Source organism: Urocampus carinirostris, chromosome 15, assembly GCF_059441175.1.
Source record: "Urocampus carinirostris isolate Australia breed hairy pipefish chromosome 15, RoL_Ucar_1.0, whole genome shotgun sequence".
Classification (NCBI taxonomy): domain Eukaryota; kingdom Metazoa; phylum Chordata; class Actinopteri; order Syngnathiformes; family Syngnathidae; genus Urocampus; species Urocampus carinirostris.
Genome location: NC_142363.1, coordinates 34,592,072 through 34,610,956, shown reverse-complemented (window position 1 = coordinate 34,610,956; position 18,885 = coordinate 34,592,072). Strand labels below are relative to the sequence as shown.

At 40.1% G+C, this 18,885-nt stretch overlaps 1 protein-coding gene across 3 annotated transcripts in view; it reads right to left on the bottom strand.

Moving 5' to 3' along the window:
- dph6 (diphthamine biosynthesis 6) overlaps positions 1 to 18,885 on the bottom strand; it is a 136,083-nt gene that overhangs the window by 50,007 nt on the left and 67,191 nt on the right. For 2 of the 3 annotated variants that reach the window (XM_088354270.1, XM_088354268.1), the window contains exons 9-12: positions 14,786 to 14,942; positions 13,842 to 13,967; positions 7,309 to 7,438; positions 7,071 to 7,245 (exon numbers count right to left, since the gene is read on the bottom strand). In XM_088354270.1, coding sequence (XP_088210396.1) covers positions 7,071 to 7,245; positions 7,309 to 7,438; positions 13,842 to 13,967; positions 14,786 to 14,942 — 588 coding nt within the window. The remainder of the gene's footprint in view (positions 1 to 7,070; positions 7,246 to 7,308; positions 7,439 to 13,841; positions 13,968 to 14,785; positions 14,943 to 18,885) is intronic. The other variant, XM_088354269.1, reaches the window with a different exon arrangement.

Here is an 18,885-nt window from a genome sequence, read left to right as displayed (position 1 = left end):
TTGTCTCTTTACCTGTCTTTTTACCTTCTTTTGCTCTCTCCTCCTTTTTTCCTTTTCTCTCTCTTTTCCCTCTTTCTCTTGCTTTCCCCTTCTCTTTTTCTACCCTTTGCTCTTTCTTTCCTCTTTTCTCTCCTTCTCTCTTTCTCCATTCCATTTTTGGGGGGGATTTCTTTCTTTCTTTACCCCTCTCACCGTTTCTCTTTTTATCTCTTTTGTTTATCGCGTTCTCTCTCCTCTCTCTCTCTTTCTCCCTTTCCTTGTCCCACAGTCTCTCTTTTTGGCTCCCTCTCGTTCACTTCTTTCTTTCTCTTCAATCTACTAGTCCGGCCCCCGAGAGAAATGGGTCTGAAACCCCTGCATGAGATAACACAGCGTCACCCGGTGGTCAATTATGACACAATGCACCTTTAAAGCTCTCCGAGAGCATCTCGGAATATTCTTTCCCCACCAATCTTAAATATAAAACACGGCGCCCCGGTATCGGGAATCTCCGGAAGCGACCCGATGGCGTGCATCCGCGTTTGCGCCCCGTCAACTCTCGTCAGCGCGGGAAGACGAAACGCGTGTCGGCATTTCCCGATATAGCGACCGGTTACCATAGCGATGCTACGCTCATCTCTCCGCCCGCTCGCTTCTTTCTTATTGTCCTCTCGGCTTTTACCGCAAACGCGGCGTGAAAAGAGGCTGCGGCGGCCCGGGAATCATGGACGTGTTTTGACCGTTGTTGATAGCGGGCGTGGCGTCGGAGCAGGGTGATGGCTACGTTCGCAAACTAAAATGGAAAATATGCAGGGGACTTTTAATAGATAGGTAGAGGGGTGTTGCAAGCGCTTCGCCAGGTGCCAAGAAGAGTGGGTCAAAAACAACAAAATCGCTCTTTCTCAGTCTGTCTCTCTATCTCTCTTTACCTTGTTCTACCTCCCTCTCCATACACCCCCCTCTCTCTCTTTCACTCTCTCTACCTGCCTATTTCTCTCTACCTCCCTCTCCCTCTTTCTACCTATTTCTCTCTAACTCTCTCTCCCTCTTTCTCTCTACGGCCCTCTCCCTCTTTCTACCTATTTCTCTCTACCACCCTCTCCCTCTTTCTACTTATTTCTCTCTACCTTTCACTCCCTTTTTCAACATCTTGCTCTCTACCTCCCTCTCCCTATTTCTCTCTACCTCCCTCTCCCTCTTTTTCTCTACCTACTCTCCTTCTTTCTACCTCTTGCTCGCTACCTCCCTCTCCCTCTTTCTACCTATTTCTTTCTTCCTCCCTAACCCTAACCCTAGCATATGAATAACTTATATTTTATGTGGACAATATCTGTGTATTATTTGCCCTCATTTAGGTTTTAGATCAGGGGATGGTGTCATAATAGTCTGTGGTTTGCAATAATCTGTGGTCTGTGCCGCCCTTTGAGACTCCTTGATATTAAGGGCGTCACAAATAAACAGGACTTGACTTGACTTGAGGTTTTTGAGTTTTCCCTTGCCCTCATGTCGGTTTTAGATCAGGGGATGGTGTCATAATAGTCTGTGGTTTGCAATCATCGGTGGTCTGTGCAGCCCTTTGAGACTCCTTGTGACTAAGGGCGTCCCAAATAAACAGGACTTGACTTGAGGTTTTTGAGTTTTCCCTTGCCCTCATGTCGGTTTTAGATCAGGGCATTGTTAAATAATAGTCTGTAGTTTGTGATTAAGGGTGTCACAAATAAACATGACTTAACTTGACGTTTGCAAAAAGGCGTAGTCCAATTATCTGGTAAATCATGTAAACAGAACTGACTTCCATTATGTTCTCATTTTTACGCAATTTTCTGTGATTTCCCACATATTTTTTCGAATTTTGCACATTTTCCCACAATTTACCAAGATTCCCTGCAATTTTTCCACGCGACTTTTCGTTCCACGGACAGACTGAGGAGATCATTTCTTCCTGATGCTATGAGGCTCTTTAACTCCACCCGGGGGAGTCAAAGCCCACATGAAACCCCACCCCCACATTTGCATATTACCCTATTTTTATTACAGTGTGTATTTTCTGTAGCACTATTGAAATACTCTAGATCAACACGTTATGTTGGGTATTTTGGTATTCTATATATTTTAGTTTATTATTTTATTTTTCAACACAAGGATACTGCTGGAAGTGTGAATTTCCCTACGGGGATGAATAAAGTATCTATCTATCTATATCTATCTATCTTTAAGTAACACATAACAGACGGCATTCGTGTCACAATTTGCAAAGAAATCGTAGTGGCGAATGGTCGGGCAGCCGCCCCGATCCCTGGGATTAAACCCGACGTTCCCATGACGCGATTCGTTTTACGATCCCGCCTCGTTCGCCGTTGATGCGTGCGCTAGCGTATGATTGTGGTTTTGTCGCGTTCTGTCTTTTGGCGGAAGCGCGTCTCCATTTTCGTCACTCGGGGCCAAGAAAGAATGTCGCCTGTTAAGTGCGGTGTCGCGGTCGAGCGCCATGTTTTGGACGGGGGTTGACTCGCCGCTTATTATTCCGGATTACGTTTGTCAGCGAGGATAGCGTGTATCTCCTGCGCGCCGTCCTCGATGTCATCGCCGTTTAGATTAGCGTAGCGGAAGGCTAATACTCAAGCGCATTTCAGATACTTGTGATGTGTGGAATCCTACCGGTGTGAGGTTTATTTTGGGGGTCCTGGTCACCTGACCCTCTTTGTAAAAGTGACTCAGCTGCAGGTTGTGGCTTGCCGTTATCGTTGATGTTGTTTGGTTCACTGGCAATCTCCTTCCACAGCTGCTCATGCAAGCCTATGTGACTTCAGGCATTTGTTGCTTTTTCCCACTGTCTCTTTCTCTAGCCACCCATATTATACACTTGACTGCAGGCAGTGGCTTGTTGCTAGCCACTATTGTTATCGTTCGACGCCCCTGCTTCATCCTTCAGTGTCACTCGCCTTCTACAGCCTGTCATGACTTAGACATTTTCCACTATTTTCCACGGTTTCCTTCTCTAGCCCCTCATGTTAACAACTTCAAGCTATGGTTTGCAGCCAGCTGCCATTGTTAATGTTTGCAGCTCTTACTTCGTTTTGCAATGTCCCTCTCCTTCCATAGCAGCTCATGCAAGCCTATGTTACAGAATCCTGTAATTCAGGCATTTGTTGCTTTTTCCAACTGTCTCTTTCTCTAGCCACCCATATTATACACTTGACTGCAGGCAGTGGCTTGTTGCTAGCCACTATTGTAATCGTTCGCCACTCCTGCTTCATCCTTCAGTGTCACTCGGCTTCCACAGTCCGTCATGACTTAGACATTTTTCACTATTTTCCACGGTTTCCTTCTCGAGCCCCTCATGTTAACAACTTGGCTTCAAGCTATGGTTTGCTGCCAGCTGCCATTGTTAATGTTTGCAGCTCTTACGTCGTTTTGCAGTGTCCCTCCTCTCCTTCCATAGCTGCTCATGCAAGCCTGTTACAGAATCCTGTAATTCAGGCATTTGTTGCTTTCCCCCACTGTCTCTTTCTCTAGCCACCCATATTATACACTTGACTGCAGGCAGTGGCTTGTTGCTAGCCACTATTGTTATCGTTCGACGCCCCTGCTTCATCCTTCAGTGTCACTCGCCTTCCACAGCCTGTCATGACTTAGACATTTTCCACTATTTTCCACGGTTTCCTTCTCGAGCCCCTCATGTTAACAACTTGGCTTCAAGCTATGGTTTGCAGCCAGCTGCCATTGTTAATGTTTGCAGCTCTTACTTCGTTTTGCAGTGTCCCTCTCCTTCCATAGCAGCTCATGCAAGCCTATGTTACAGAAACCTGTAATTCAGGCATTTGTTGCTTTTTCCAACTGTCTCTTTCTCTAGCCACCCATATTATCCACTTGACTGCAGGCAGTGGCTTGTTGCTAGCCACTATTGTTATCGTTCGACGCCCCTGCTTCATCCTTCAGTGTCACTCGCCTTCCACAGCCTGTCATGACTTAGACATTTTCCACTATTTTCCACGGTTTCCTTCTCGAGCCCCTCATGTTAACAACTTGGCTTCAAGCTATGGTTTGCTGCCAGCTGCCATTGTTAATGTTTGCAGCTCTTACTTCGTTTTGCAGTGTCCCTCTCCTTCCATAGCAGCTCATGCAAGCCTATGTTACAGAATCCTGTAATTCAGGCATTTGTTGCTTTTTCCAACTGTCTCTTTCTCTAGCCACCCATATTATCCACTTGACTGCAGGCAGTGGCTTGTTGCTAGCCACTATTGTTATCGTTCGACGCCCCTGCTTCATCCTTCAGTGTCACTCGCCTTCCGCAGCCTGTCATGACTTAGACATTTTCCACGGTTTCCTTCTCTAGCCCCTCATGTTAACAACTTGGCTTCAAGCTATGGTTTGCTGCCAGCTGCCATAGTTAAAGTTTTCAGCTCCTACTTCATTTTTCAGTGTCCCTCTCCTCCCTCAGCAAAAATTTGAGCCAAAAGATGGTTGAAATCTTCAGTTTTTGCTATTTTTTATTATTATCGTGAAAACAAATATATTAATGAAAGTATTGAAATAAAGAAAAATGAGTACAATAAAATAAAAATAAATAAATAAATAAAAATTCAATTTAAAAAATCTGAGCAAAAACAAACAAACAAACATACAACTTAAAATGATCAAATTGTGCCTGAAAGTATTCAACTATTATTGTTATCATTTAATTTTACTCCCAAAAGTGGTTATGATATAAAATAACAAAATATTGATAGTTGTTCTTACTTGAACCAAAAAACAAGTTAAAAATAAATACATATACAAATAATAAATATTCAGTTGTACATTTTTATTCAACGCAAGGTTAAAAAAAAAAAAAAAAAATAGCAAAACAGTACCGGATAAAAGATGAAAAAAAGAAAATTGTCCTTGTTGTCCTTTTTTAAATTCTGTTTTTAATTATTTATATTTAAAAATAATATCAATCAATGAAATTATGTAACAATTAATAAAATAAAATAAAAACTAAAAAAACATTAAAACATTTTTATGTAGTAATGAAATTATTTTATGAATTCAAAAAAAACATTAAAAAAATAAACCTTTTTTTAATATTTTAAAGAAATTGTTTAAAAAAAATTTTTTTTAAAGAAAATGTAAAGTACGCAAAAATAACTTGTTTTTAGTTCACATCCAAACTAACAGTATTTTAATGAGAATTTTGATCTTTCATTTTTTAAATCCTTTAATAATCAACGGGGAATGTTTCAAGCTAAGCCATATCTCCGGCGCCACCATTTAAAATCCCATAAGGACATTTGTCACTCATCACATTAGCCGGCAGGCCTCTTTTTTTATTTTTTATTGCTCGTAAAAATCTCAACAGGTGCTCCCGTGCAAACTCCTCATCCGTTTGAAACATTCTTTCGACGTCGGTATCGTTTTTTAAAGCGCTCCCTCGTAAATCCCCGTGTGAAAGGAGATCCCGGAGAACATGGGCAGCCGTGTTGCTTCCGTGCGGTTTGGCTTTCTTTATTGCATTCCGAACCCCGTCGCTTTCCTAGACATTTCCCGGCACCGCTTGACTATTGGCGTCTGTTTCGGAAAAAAAAAAAAATTGCGGACGGGACATATGTCAGGAGGTTGTCTTGCTTGAAATCATCCAAAGCTACAAAACCGCCGCAGAGACCAAAACGTTTTTATTTTTCTTTGGAAGTTTTCAAATGTTGTTAGCTTCTTTATAGGCTAAGCTAAAGCTTATTTATCTCATCTCATCTCATTAGCCGTACCGCTTATCCTCATTAGGGTCGCGGGGGGGCTGGAGCCCATCCCAGCCATCTCCGGGCAGTGGGCAGGGGACACCCTGAACTGGTTGCCAGCCAATCGCAGGGCACACAGGGACAGACAACTCATTCGCTCATTCACACCTAGGGACAATTTGGACCGGCCAATTCACCTGAAATGCATGTTTTTTTGGAACGTGGGAGGAAACGGGAGTGCCCGGAGGAAACCCACGCAAGCACGGGGAGAACATATAAACTCCGCACAGGAAGTCTGGAGCTGGATTTGAACCCACGACAGGTTCCCATGACATGAACTGTGCCGCACAAGCGCTAACCACTGCGCCGCCGTGCTGTATAGAGAGCTACCGAGATAGCAAGATGGCGAGATAGACAGAGAGATAGAGATAGATATAGATAGATGGATAGATTGATATAGATAGAGAGAGAGAAATAGAGAGATATAGATAGATAGATAGATAGATAGATAGATAGATAGATAGATAGATAGATAGATAGATAGATAGATAGATGGATAGAGAGATATAGAGAGATAAAGATAGATAGATATAGAAATAGAGATAGATACAGAGATAGAAATAGAGAGAGATACAGAGATAGATAGATAGAGAGATAGAGATAGATAGATAGATAAATATAGAGAGATAAAGATAGATAGATGGATATAGAGATAGAGATAGATAGATGGATATAGAGAGATAGAGATAGATAGAGAGAGAGATAGAGAGATAGATAGCGAGATATAGATATATAGCGATAGATGGATATATATATATATATATATATATATATATATATATATATATATACATACACACACACACTCACACAAAAACAGAAATATGAAGTAGGTGATACAGGTTCCTTAAAACAAGGGCAAAGACAGTATCTTCCCCAGACCCAAGCACACAAAAACTGCAAAAGATACATGTCACTACTTATTTTGGAAGTTTTGTTGCTGCTAAATGCTATTGCACATGTTTCATTGTACTATTTATTTATATACAATCCACTATTTGTCATTACACTCTAGATACTTTGGGCCAGTCTTGAAAGACTACGTTGTAAATTGTTTTGCTCGTTTATTCTGACAGTTTGTTATCCTATTTTTCTCTTTAAAGCCTTTATTATGTGTTTACCCAGGAGTGACAAATATTTTCTTGTTTCATACAATGTTTCACTATGTTGTTATCAATGATAATTGCATTGAATATACAATAGAATACAACTAAGATGATATGATTTGAAACGTGGAATCCGGTCCAAAGGACCAAGCACCCCAAGATCCCATTCTTGCAGATTTGTGAAGGTGTGAACAAAGTATATACTCCTTACCCTGAGGGCCTGGCTATAGGGCCCGATGTTGGCCGGGGCCCAATGAGATAAACTTTGCACGTGCATGGCTTCCCTCCGACGGAAGTGGCCGGCGGCGGAGGGCCGGGTCCACTGGTGGAGGAGACAATCCATCTGCAGGAGATGTCCTGGAGGCAAGGAGGCCTGGACACACACCCTGGATGGCAAAAGATGAAAATGGGCGAATAAGAAGAGGCTGGGGGGGACGAGGCCTCTGTACCTGGCAGGAGGGTTGACGGCGAAGTGCTTCTTGTAGACAGCGTTGAGGAGAGCGAAGTCTTCCATGTTGCGGACGTAAAGGTGCACCAGGACCATGTCTTTGGTGCTCCAGCCTCTACCGTCTAGTTCACCTGGGGGAACAAAATGGCCGTCATGTGGTTGGTGTTAAAAATATTATGGATAATTAATAGGATTCTTCTCTAATTTCTTCATTTTTTTTATTCTGTTGGTCTTTTTTGTCCTTCCTCTTCTAGGACTTTTTTGTCCATCATCAGTTATGTTCTTCTTTTTGGTTCTTCTTATGCTTCCTCATCATCTTGCCCACCTCTATTTTTTCGTCTTCCTTTTCTTTACTTTATTTATCTTCCAATTCTCACCATTTTTCTTTTTTCTGTGTCTTTATTTTCATTGTTCTTCCTGATCTTTTTTCATTCATCTTCGTCCCTTCTCAGTATCGTTACTCTTCCGTTGTTCTTTCTACTTTCTCTTCTTGTTTGTTCTTCTTCTATATATTTCTCTTCCTCTTCTTGAAGTATATATTTTCTGTTCTTTTTTTGTCCTTACTTTTATTTTTTTTCAACTTTCATTTTGTTATTTTTCTCTTGTACTTTTTCAATCATTTTCTTACTCCTCTTTTTACCTTTTGTTCTTTTTCTTCCCCTTTGTTATTCTTCTTTTCTTCCTTGTTTTCATTCCTCTTCAACTCGTTCATTGTTCAATTTCTTCTCTGTTTTTGATTCTTGTTTCTTTATCCTCTTCTTCCTCCTCCTTTTTTGTCTTCTCTTTCTTTTTGTTCGTCTTCTACTTAGTTCTTCCTCTTCCTTTTCTTATATAACCTTCTCTTCCTCATCGTCTTTTCTACTACTTATTACTTCTCCCAGGTGCATATTTTTTTCAACACTAAAATATTTTCAAGAGTATGATTTGAGAGTATATTCAAAGTAATAGATAGAAGTATTTCATACATCGTTAATATTTTTTTTTTTTTTTTTTTGTAAGGGAAGAATGTTTTTTGGCACTCTGACTTCATGTTTTTAATCTCAACCTTGCCCTAAAAACTGGACCGGACAAGAACATGCTACTTAACAGTGAAGATAGGAAATACAACTACAAAAACCTCAAAAACAACTTTTTAGTTATTCTTATTTGTAAGTAATAATCATACATGAAGTTTTTTTTTTTTACATTTATCTTTATTTTTTTCTCCTAGAGGCGAGAGTAGAGCGATAAATCCTCTACCTTTATGTTTTTTTCGTTTCTTTTTTTCTTTTTGTTTTTTCTTTATCTTTTAGTCATTCTTCCTCTTTGATTTTGTTGTTTTTCCTCACCTCTGTCATTCTTCCTCTCCATTTTTGTTGTTTTTGTTCATCTTTTGGTCATTCTTCCTCTTTGTTTTTCCTCATCTCTTTGTCATTCTTCATCTCTATTTTTGTTGATTTTCATCATCTTTTGGTCATTCTTCCTCTCCATTTTTGCTGTTTTTGTTCATCTTTTAGTCATTCTTCCTCTTTTTTTCCGCATCTCTTTGTCATTCTTCCTCTCTATTTTTGTTGTTTTTCTTCATCTTTTGGTCATTCGTCCTCTTTGATTTTGTTGTTTTTCCTCATCTCTTTGTCATTCTTCCTTTCTATTTTCGTTATTTTTCCTCACCTCTTTGTCATTCTACTTTGTGTTTTTCATTTTTCTTTTTGTCGTTCTTCTCCAGTTTGTTCTTCTTATTCTTTTTGATTTTCATACTCCTCTTCCAATGTTGTCTTCTTCTTTGCTAATAGTCAGTTTGTGCAACCAAAACATGCTCTAATGTATGTAGTTTATTATTTGTAGATGCGAATCTGCCCAAGGCGTCGGCTGAGCAATAAAGCCGAGCTGGGCATTGCTGTCGTCTTTTTTGCCGCGGAACGTTTTGATGATGTATTTTTAACACGAGTGAAGTCTCACTTAAGCGCTAATGGTGTTTGTTCTCCTCTTATCCCTTTTTGTGATTCAATTTTGTTCCGCCTCTCCATTCTTCACTTTTACCTTCTCATTCTTATTTCTATTCCTCTTCTTTTTCTTTCTTATACTTTTTGGTTCTTTATCTTCATATTTTTGCCATTCTTCTGCCTCTTTCTTTTTGTTTTTCTTCTTCTGTTTTGTTATTGTTCTTTTCTGATCTTCCTTTTCTCCCTCCATTTTTTGGTTCTTCCTTTCCGACTTGCTCAGTTCTTCATTCTGTTCCTCTTGTTATTTTTTGTTCTTCATCCTCTTCTTACTCCTCTTGTACATTTTTATTCTTCTTTCACCACCTTTTTCTTTTTTATTCTTATTCTTTTTGGTTCATTTTGTTTATCTTTGTTATTTTTCCGCTTCTTTCTTGATAATCTTTTATGATCATTCCTTCTTCTCATTTTTCCCTTTTTTGTTCTTGTTCTTTTTAGTTCTTCCACCTCTTCCTACTCCTGTTCTACTTTTTGTTCTTCTTTTAAGTCACTCTTTTTGGTTATTTTTCTTGATCTTTTGTCGTTCTTGCACTTTTTTGTGTTGTTGTTTTTTTCTGTTCTTCCTTTTCTCCTCCTCTTTTTGGTCGTTCTTCTTCATTCTGTTCTTCTTGTTTTTTTTGTTCTTCATCCTCTTCCTACTCTTGTACATTTTTATTCTTCTTTCACCACCTTTATCTTTTTCATTCTCATTGTTTTTGGTTCATTTTCTTCATCTTTTTTTGTTAATCTTCCTCTTCTTTTTTGATGCACTTTTACGATCATTCCTTCTTCTCATTTTTCCCGTTTTTTGTTCTTGTTCTTTTGAGATATTCCACCTCTTCCTACTCCTCTTCTACTTTTTTGTTCTTCTTTCTCTTCTTTTATGTTACTCTTTTTGGTTCTTTTTCTTGATCTTTTGTCGTTCTTGCTCTTTTTTTGTGTTGTTGTTCTTTTCTGCTCTTCATTTTCTCCCTCTCTTTTTGTTTGTTCTTCTTCATTCTGTTCTTCTTGTTATTTTTTTGTTCTTCATCCTCTACCTACTCTTGTACATTTTTATTCTTCTTTCACCTCCTTTTCTCTTTCATTCTTTTTCTTTTTGGTTCATTTTGTTCATCTTTTTTGTTATTCAGGGTTCGGTAGGGTTACTTTAACTGAACTTTTGGATGACTCCAATACCAAATGTGCTAATAAAAGACAAAATAAACTCAATATGAATCAAATGATGACTCACAACACGTGGTAAGCTTTCTCTCCTGGCTTTGATCTCCGGCAAAACTAACATAAAATGCGACAGAAACAAAATGAAAATAAATCCAAACAGCTTGCCAACATCATTTTTGCCGTCTATGTATTCCGATACTCCCCAAGCCTGCACAAAATTTAGTCATTTTATTCCTATTTAGTTTCTTTTGTCTTTTATTAGCATATTTGGTATTGGAGTCATCCAAAAGTCATGGAAAGTAATCCAGTTAAAGTAACCCTACCCAACCCTGTTGTTATTCTTCCTCTACCTTTTTGATGCTCTTTTATGATCATTCCTTCTTCTCATTTTTTGTTCTTGTTCTTTTGAGTTCTTTCACCTCTTCCCACTCCTCTACTACTTTTTGTTCTTCTCTCTCTTCTTTTATGTTACTCTTTTTGGTTCTTTTTCTTGATCTTTTGTTGTTATTCTTACTTTTTTTGTGTTCTTTTCTGTTTTTTTTTCTTTCTTTGTCACCCTTCCTTTAGCACTGGTGCATTTTTCTCCATATTGTTCTTTTCGTTTTTGTTCTTCATTCTATCTTTCATCTACCATTATTCCTTCTTATTTCTCAATGGTCAGTTTGAGCATCCAAAATGTGCTTTGTGTAGTTTTTTTTGTTTTCGTTGTTTAGAAGCGCCTCTCCCCAAGGCGTCGACTGCGCAATAAAGCCGACCTGCGCTTTCCTGTCGTCTTTTTCGCCGCGGAACGTTTTGTTGATGTATTTTTAACACGAGCGAAGCCTCACTCAAGCGTTAATGGTGTTTGTCCCCCCCCCCCCCCCCCAGTAAGCGCGTGTAGCGAGTGCAAACACGGGCTCGACACGGGAAAAAAAAAACAACAAAAAACGCTCAAAGCCAAGTCTCCCCTTGCAATGATTTGAAAGCGCTTCAAGTTTGTTTTGCCTTTGCCAACACCGCCGTCTCGCTACTTCGTCCTCATACAAAGAGGCCGTTCATGAAATATTAACTTGTTTAATATTGTCTCCGCGCCGCGCAGGCACTTCAGCCCGCCGCCGCCGCCGTAAACATTAAATATGCTTTTCATCTTTTTTTGCTCCTTTTTCTCCATCAAGAGAAAATAAGAGAGCGGTGGAACTACAGATAGACTGCGAAAAGGCGGCGCTCGACTGCGGGGCAACAATGAGAATCCTCCCCCTTTGGTCTGACATGGAGGGCATTCGAAGCGTTTGTTGAAGCGTTTGTCCTTGTTTGGTGGCGAGGTCGCTGTTTGCCATTCCGCTTGAGCGCTCGCTGCCGCGGTTGACACCGGGCCTTGGCTTCCTGCTGGCTCCAAACGCTAAAACAGACCTCGCTCGGGCTTTGCTGATACACCTCGCGCATGCTAACTAGATTTCGACCGTCTATCGGGCGAGCCGTTTATCGGCACCGATATTTGGGAATTTGACGGATATTGGTATCAGCATTTTTATTCATTCGGGGTGCCGATTATTAAAAGTGTCTGAAACTCAAGACAAAAAGTTACCTGACTGAATAACCTATACTTTATGCAGTGTTCATTTTAGCTGTAAAAAGTGATGGGTCCCGGGGACTCGCATGGTCAAAAATCTATGGGTCCCAACAGAGATCTATGGCTCCCCAAAATTTTGTGTTATTGAGGTTGAAATTGTAAATCGGTGAAATGAAATGAAAAATATATGACAAATATATAATAAAAATCTATATATTCATTCACTTTTAATCATCAAATTATTAATTCATTTTCTGCATCAAATTATTGTTGGTAATGTACCAATTAAAGGGATCACCACAAACCTGTCTTTTTTTTCATTTTCTCCTTTTATACTTCCTTTTTTTCTTCTTCTACTTCTTTATACAACATCATTATTCGTAATATAATGCAAGTGAGCCGTTTGTGAGCCGGCTCTCTTGAATGAGTTGAGCCGAAAAAGCCGGTTCTCTTAAAAGAGACGGACTTTTCACCACACAACTCGAGATTGGCGTGCAGACGAAAACTCGAACCGCGAGACCAAAACAACATCTGCCGGATCTGCCTGACGAAAAGTTTGGAGTGCGGTAAATCTTTGTTTAAAAAAATGTAATCGGGTAATAATGACAATTTTGTGTCAAAAAGGTTGCGTCCCGGGGACGCACATTGATTCGAGACTATGCGTCCCCAGCAAAAATGATGCGTCTAGGACGCAGGGACGCAGGCAAACGAGAACTGTTTATGTTGATAATATGTGTATCATTTGCCCTCATGTAGGTTAATAGTCTGTGATAATAGTTGAGGTTTTTGAGTGTTCCCTTGCCCTCATGTAGGTTTTAGACCAGGGGATGGTGTCATACTAGTCTGTAGTTTGCAATAGTCTTTGATCTGTGCAGCCCTTTGAGACTCTTTGTGACCGGACACCAGGGCAGACAACTCTGAAAAGTTCCCTGCCCACCCATTAAGTTGCCTGCCCCATTTTTCACAACATGAAACATAATAAGATGACTAATCGCTAAAAAAAACCAACAACATTGGTACAAAGTATTAAGAATTGATAATCAGAATATATAACAAAACGACACTTTAAAATTAAGTTTATTATAAATCAACTTATAACATTCATTGCATGTATCTGACATCGCTGTTTTCTACCTGCCATCAATATGTATTGACTCATCTTGATTTATGCAATGTTTGCGTTGCGTCGTCTGCTACAAGCCACGTGAACTCCTCTTTTCACGATGCTTTTAATGAACGTTTACGTTTTGTAGCGACATCAATTTTGTTAGCTTCTTTTGAATCTTTCTTCTGGGGCTGAGGTTTTGGCTTGATTCCCAACCACTTCTTCATTTTTCCTGTGTTCTCTGTGCACCTACTTTGGAAAATGATGATCTTATAATGCTCAGGAAAGTCCAGAAGTACAAAGTTATTCGATGCAGGCTTCTGATTGGCTGCCAAGTATGCAAATTGCCAAATGAACTGAAATTCCGAAATTTCCAAACCGAATGAAGATTTCCAAATCGGAATAAAGCAAACGTTTGTTTAGAAAAAAAATCTTTGTTTATTTTTTTTTTCTTGAAAAATTTGTTGGCCACCCGGGCGTAGATGTTTTGTAAGTTGTAGGCCCGACTTAAAAGATGCACGCCCCGGGCGCCCGGGCAAACGTTGTTTCAGACACTGTTATTAAGCGCAACAACGAGCCGAGATTTACTTTTTTTTTAAAGTGGGCAGGGTTGTCCTATTTGTAAGCAAATGTGCCATTACGTTAGTGTTGCTGTTCAATCGTAATCGCTTCAGCACTTGTATTTGTTTCCCTTTCTTCAGGGGAGTTAAAAACATTGTCAGAAATATACACAAGGTTCAATATCCAATTGCTTTGCTTACTTTTGAGGAGTACAAAAGCGGCTGCAGTTTGGCCCTGGATGCTGGGATCTTGGCTCCGAAGCCCGTTGATGCCACAGATCCACTGATAACCTCGAGAAGTTCTGGAGGACCAGGACGGAGACACGTCTGAACATGGAAGAAGACGTTCGGATGTTCTTAACAATTCCAACCTTTGGCTGTATAAAACTGAGAATTCCGAATTCATTGTCTTATTCTAAAACTATGCTTTGTTTTTTTTTTTTTTTTAAATATGTTTTTAAAGCCTATTTCAAAAAGGAAAAAAAAATTACATTACAACAAACATTTGAATTTACATAATTTAAGAAACAGCAAGTAAATATTCCATTGCAGTGATCCTCTACTTATGAAAAGAAAATCATTTAATTTAGCTTTTTTCCTTTATTAATAACTGTTGTTAAAATATTTAAGAAATAAATTATATGAAAATGTAGTATATCAAAAATAATGATAAGATTACACTTTAGATTTTAAATTCTATTTAATTATTATAACAATGACGTCCTATGTGAAAATGAAAAGCTTTTTCATTAAAAAAAATATTAACAAATACAAAAAAAGAGAGATTTAAAAAAAACATTTTATAAAATGCTATAAAAATTCATAAAGAACATTTAAAGGGTAATGTGTTAAAAACTGTATTAAAAAACAAAATATTACTAAATAAAAATATAATCAAGACCACATTTCAATTCCGTAGGTACTGTAAATATTTCAATATATTTTTAAAAAGCGTGTTATTTAGCTCGTTTTCATTTCATTGGTCGAGAAATTTGTATTTCTTTTACATAGTGGAATCCCTTCTTAGGTCGCCGCCATCTTTGTCTGCTGCCTCGTTCGCATTACACAACAGCACCATCCAGTGGTCAAATATCAGTCACTGGGGCTTTAAAAAAAGGCTTCTTTGTTCGCTTATTGTTTCTTACTTTTCTCACCGCTGCCCGGCCGGCAATTAAGGTCGTCTTTTGACAAAAACTGTGTTTGCTGATGGCGCTGGTCTCCATCAGCAAATTCCGCCTCCTCCGTCATCTTGTCAATGGCAAGCCGGCAAGGACAAACGCCGCCGCTTGCATCTCCTCCGTCCTGTCATTAGAGGGAGGGTAATACATGAGGGCCAGCAGACAAAACGCGGAATAATTCTCCGTCTTTTGAAGGTGAACGAACACAAAAACAGGACTGCGACACGAGAGCCCGGATTCGATCATGCCTGCTGTCACTCCAATCTTTTTGTCTTTATCTTTTTTCCCCCGACTTGGAAATAATTATCCTTCTCCGGAGGCCTGCATATTACCTGCCAAACCCTGCTGCAATTGAAAACATTCAGTGCCATGAAAAACGATTTACCCCTTCCTGATCTCGGTGTTCTCTGCATATTTATCGCTCAAAAATGTTTTAGATCTTCAAACCACTTTTAAAATCACGCAGATACAATCCAAGGGAATACAAAATACACTTTAAAATATTGATTCCATTCATGAAAGCACAAACAATCTGACAGTGTCTGAAAAAGAAAACGTGGTCAGGATCAAAAACGGGTCGAAGCCGGGGACAGGCGGGAGCAAAAAAACGGGAAAGGCGGGAGTCAGGGTCGAAAAATGCTTACCTAGTGTTCACTGAGGTTCGCAGACGGACTGACCACAGGGGACAGACAGGACTCAAGTCAAGTCAAATTTATCTATATAGCCCTTAATCCCAAAAATGTCTCAAAGGACTGCACAGGATTACAATGACACAATGACCTGATCTTAAACCAACATACGGGCAAGGAACAACTCAAAACCTCAGCCTGAGGAAAAAGAGAAACCTTGAGAAGGGACCTCACAAGTGGTAATCCCCCTTTCAGGATGACCAGGGTGAATTACATTTAGCATTACAGTACACAAACATAGTAAACACTAAGTAACATGTTGAAAATTTGTCCGGAAAGTGCACGACAGCAGCGACGCCCCCAGCCTGTAAACTAGTCCAGAAAGTCTATGACGGCCACGACGCAGCTTCCCATCTCTGCCAGCCGGTCCATGCAGGCGTTCACATGCTTCAGGCGAAACGCTGGTCCGCTGACTCATCTCAAATCGTCCTTCTCCTTCGTATCACCACCAGGCAGGCAGTCGGAAAAAGACAGGACAATACAGAATATGAGGTGGGCATCAATCATAAGCAGAAGTGTGTCTTAAGCCTTGGTTCAAAAACTTCCATGAAGACACAAACATTCTGACAGTATGTGAAAAAGAAAACGTGGTCAGGATCAAATACGGGTCGAAGCCGGGAACAGGCGGGAGCAAAAAAACGGGACAGGTGGGAGTCAGGGTCGAAAAAGGCTTGCCTAGGGTTCACTGAGGTTCCCAGACGAACTACCACAGGGGACAGACAGGACTGGGTTAAAATAGGGTCAGGGAGCCAATCAGAACCCACAGTGGTGGGGGCCAAATGAGCGGGCACAGGTGATTCCCATCAGTAATCATGACAAAACTAACCAATGTTTTGGGAAGGCTGAACTCAATTCCACAGTCCACACCCAAAATGGATTGCCACCACCTGTGTTGAACCAAGAAATCACTTAAATCAAAAATGTTAGACAAAGTGAAGGAGGCAACACAATTTCATGAACACAATTGACAAGAAATTTAGGAAGAAATGTGATTTTGAAAAAGTGGAAAAATGTCACAAAGCTATTTCCAAGACTGTAGGGCTCCAGTGACCACTGTCAGAGCCATTGTCCACAAATGGAGAGAACTGGGAACAGTGGCAAAACCTTCCCATGAGTGGTCGACAAACTAAAATGACTCCAAGAGTGCTGCGAGAGCTAATCCAGGAGGTTGTGTTCATGACTTCACTATAAGACATTGCCCGAAAATGGCATCCATAGGAGAGTTTCACAAAAGAACACAAAGCGTCGTGTCACATTTGCCAAAAATCATCTTGATTATCCTCAAGACTTTTGGAGAAACCATCTGTGGACTGATGAGTCAAAAAAAAAAATGGAAGGTGTGCAGCCCCTTACACATCCAGTGTATAAATGGCACAGCGTTTGAGAAAAGCAATAAAGCATGAAGCTGCTTTGCTGTCTCAGGACCAAGTCAAGTCAAGTCATGTTTATTTGTGACGCCCTTAATCACAGGAAGTCTCAAAGGGCTGCACAGACCACAGATTATTAGAGAACATGCAAACTCCACACAGAAGGTTTGAACTCATGAACTCAGAACTGTGCCGCATACGTGTTAACCACTGCGGCGCCGTGCTGCCCCAGAATTATTCAATGGTTTGTAAATTGTTCCCTAATTTTAATCTCCCGTCTTGGGGCAAGGAGGTTTTGATTTTTGGGGTGCATTTATAAATGCAATTAACATTTCCATGGGTTGTCTCTATGAGATATTGAAATTGGTTTGATGATCTGAAAGCTTTGAGAGTGATAAATATGCAAAAAACAGGAAGGGGGTAAGATACATTTTCACGCTACTGTACACGAGACCAAAGCAGAGAAAACTCGAATGCATAATTCTTCCTCTTTTGAAGGTGAACGGCTAGGAAAAAAACAGACTCCGACACGAGAGCCCCAGATTTGATCACGCCGGCTGTCACTCAAATGTTTTTGTCTTTATCTTTTTCCCCCCCGACTAAAAAAGATTATCATTCTCCGGAGGCATGTGTATTACCTGCCAAATCGTGCTGCATTTTGAATACATATTTCATATTTCACCCCCCCCGTCCGCTGTCAACCGCATTAGGCCGTAAGATAATCAAATTAATTATACTTTGTCCCCTCCGCACTCATGAAAAATAGCTTGACTAGCATTAACGGAGGGCAAATGACGGCCCTCCTTCCCCCCCCGCCCCAGCCGGGTGCCGTCTCCTCTAGTGCTGGTGTCAGCGCCGATCTGTCATCCTGACGAGAAAAGCTTCGGAAAGGCCGGACCGGGGCAGGTTTTCCGCCGGTCGCCCCCTGAAACCCCCCCCCCTGCTACTCTACTTTCCCCGGATTCTTCGAGGGGGGGGCGAGGGAAAGATATAGCTTGCGGGTAAGAGGCTGCAGGGTCATGGGTGGTGCGCGACGGGGGTATGTTTTCTGTCCATAACAAATGCAAACCCCCCCAAGGAGAACCCCGAACACATGCACATTGTTTTTAAATTGAGTGACTCATCCCTGAGACGAAAAGGCAAAATAAATGTTCAATGCCGTTGATGTCGATAGCGATGAATGAGTTAAAACCAATGGCGCTTTTGGTTGTCTATGGCATAACTCACCTATTCTGAATAAAACCTATGAACAGGGTTGGGTAGGGTTACTTTAACTGGATTACTTTCAATGACTTTTGGATGACTCCAATACCAACTATGCTAATAAAAGACAAAATAAACTAAATAGGAATAAAATGATGACTCACAACACGTGGTAAGCTTTCTCTCCTGGCTTTGACCTCTTTGATTGCCGGCAAAACTAACATAAAATGCCGCGGAAACAAAATGAAAATCAATCCAAACAGCTTGCCAACATCATTTTTGCCGTTCCATGTATTCCGTTACTCCCCAAGCCTGCACAAAATGGAGTCATTTTATTCAAATTTAGTTTGTCTTTTATTATCATATTTGGTATTGGAGTAATCCAAAAGTCATTGAAAGTAATCCAGTTAAAGTACCCAACCCTGCCTATGAATATATATATATATATATATATATATATATATATATATATATATATATATATATATATATATATATCACTGTAAAATTCGGACTATAAGATGCTGGTAAAATGAAAAAGAGCAAGAAGAACAAACTGGAGAAGAATGACCAAAAGAAAAAACAAAAAAGACAACACAAAGAAGAAGAATGACCAAGAGATGAGGAAAAACAACAGAAAAAAAGAGGAAGAATGACCAAAAGATGAAGAAAAACAACAAAAATAGAGAGGAAGCTCAGGAGGTAGAGCGCTCATCTTGGGATCAAGAGGTCGCAGGTTCGATTCCCGGCTCCTCCGTGTTGTATGTCGAAGTGTCCTTGGGCAAGACACTGAATCCCTAATGCCCCC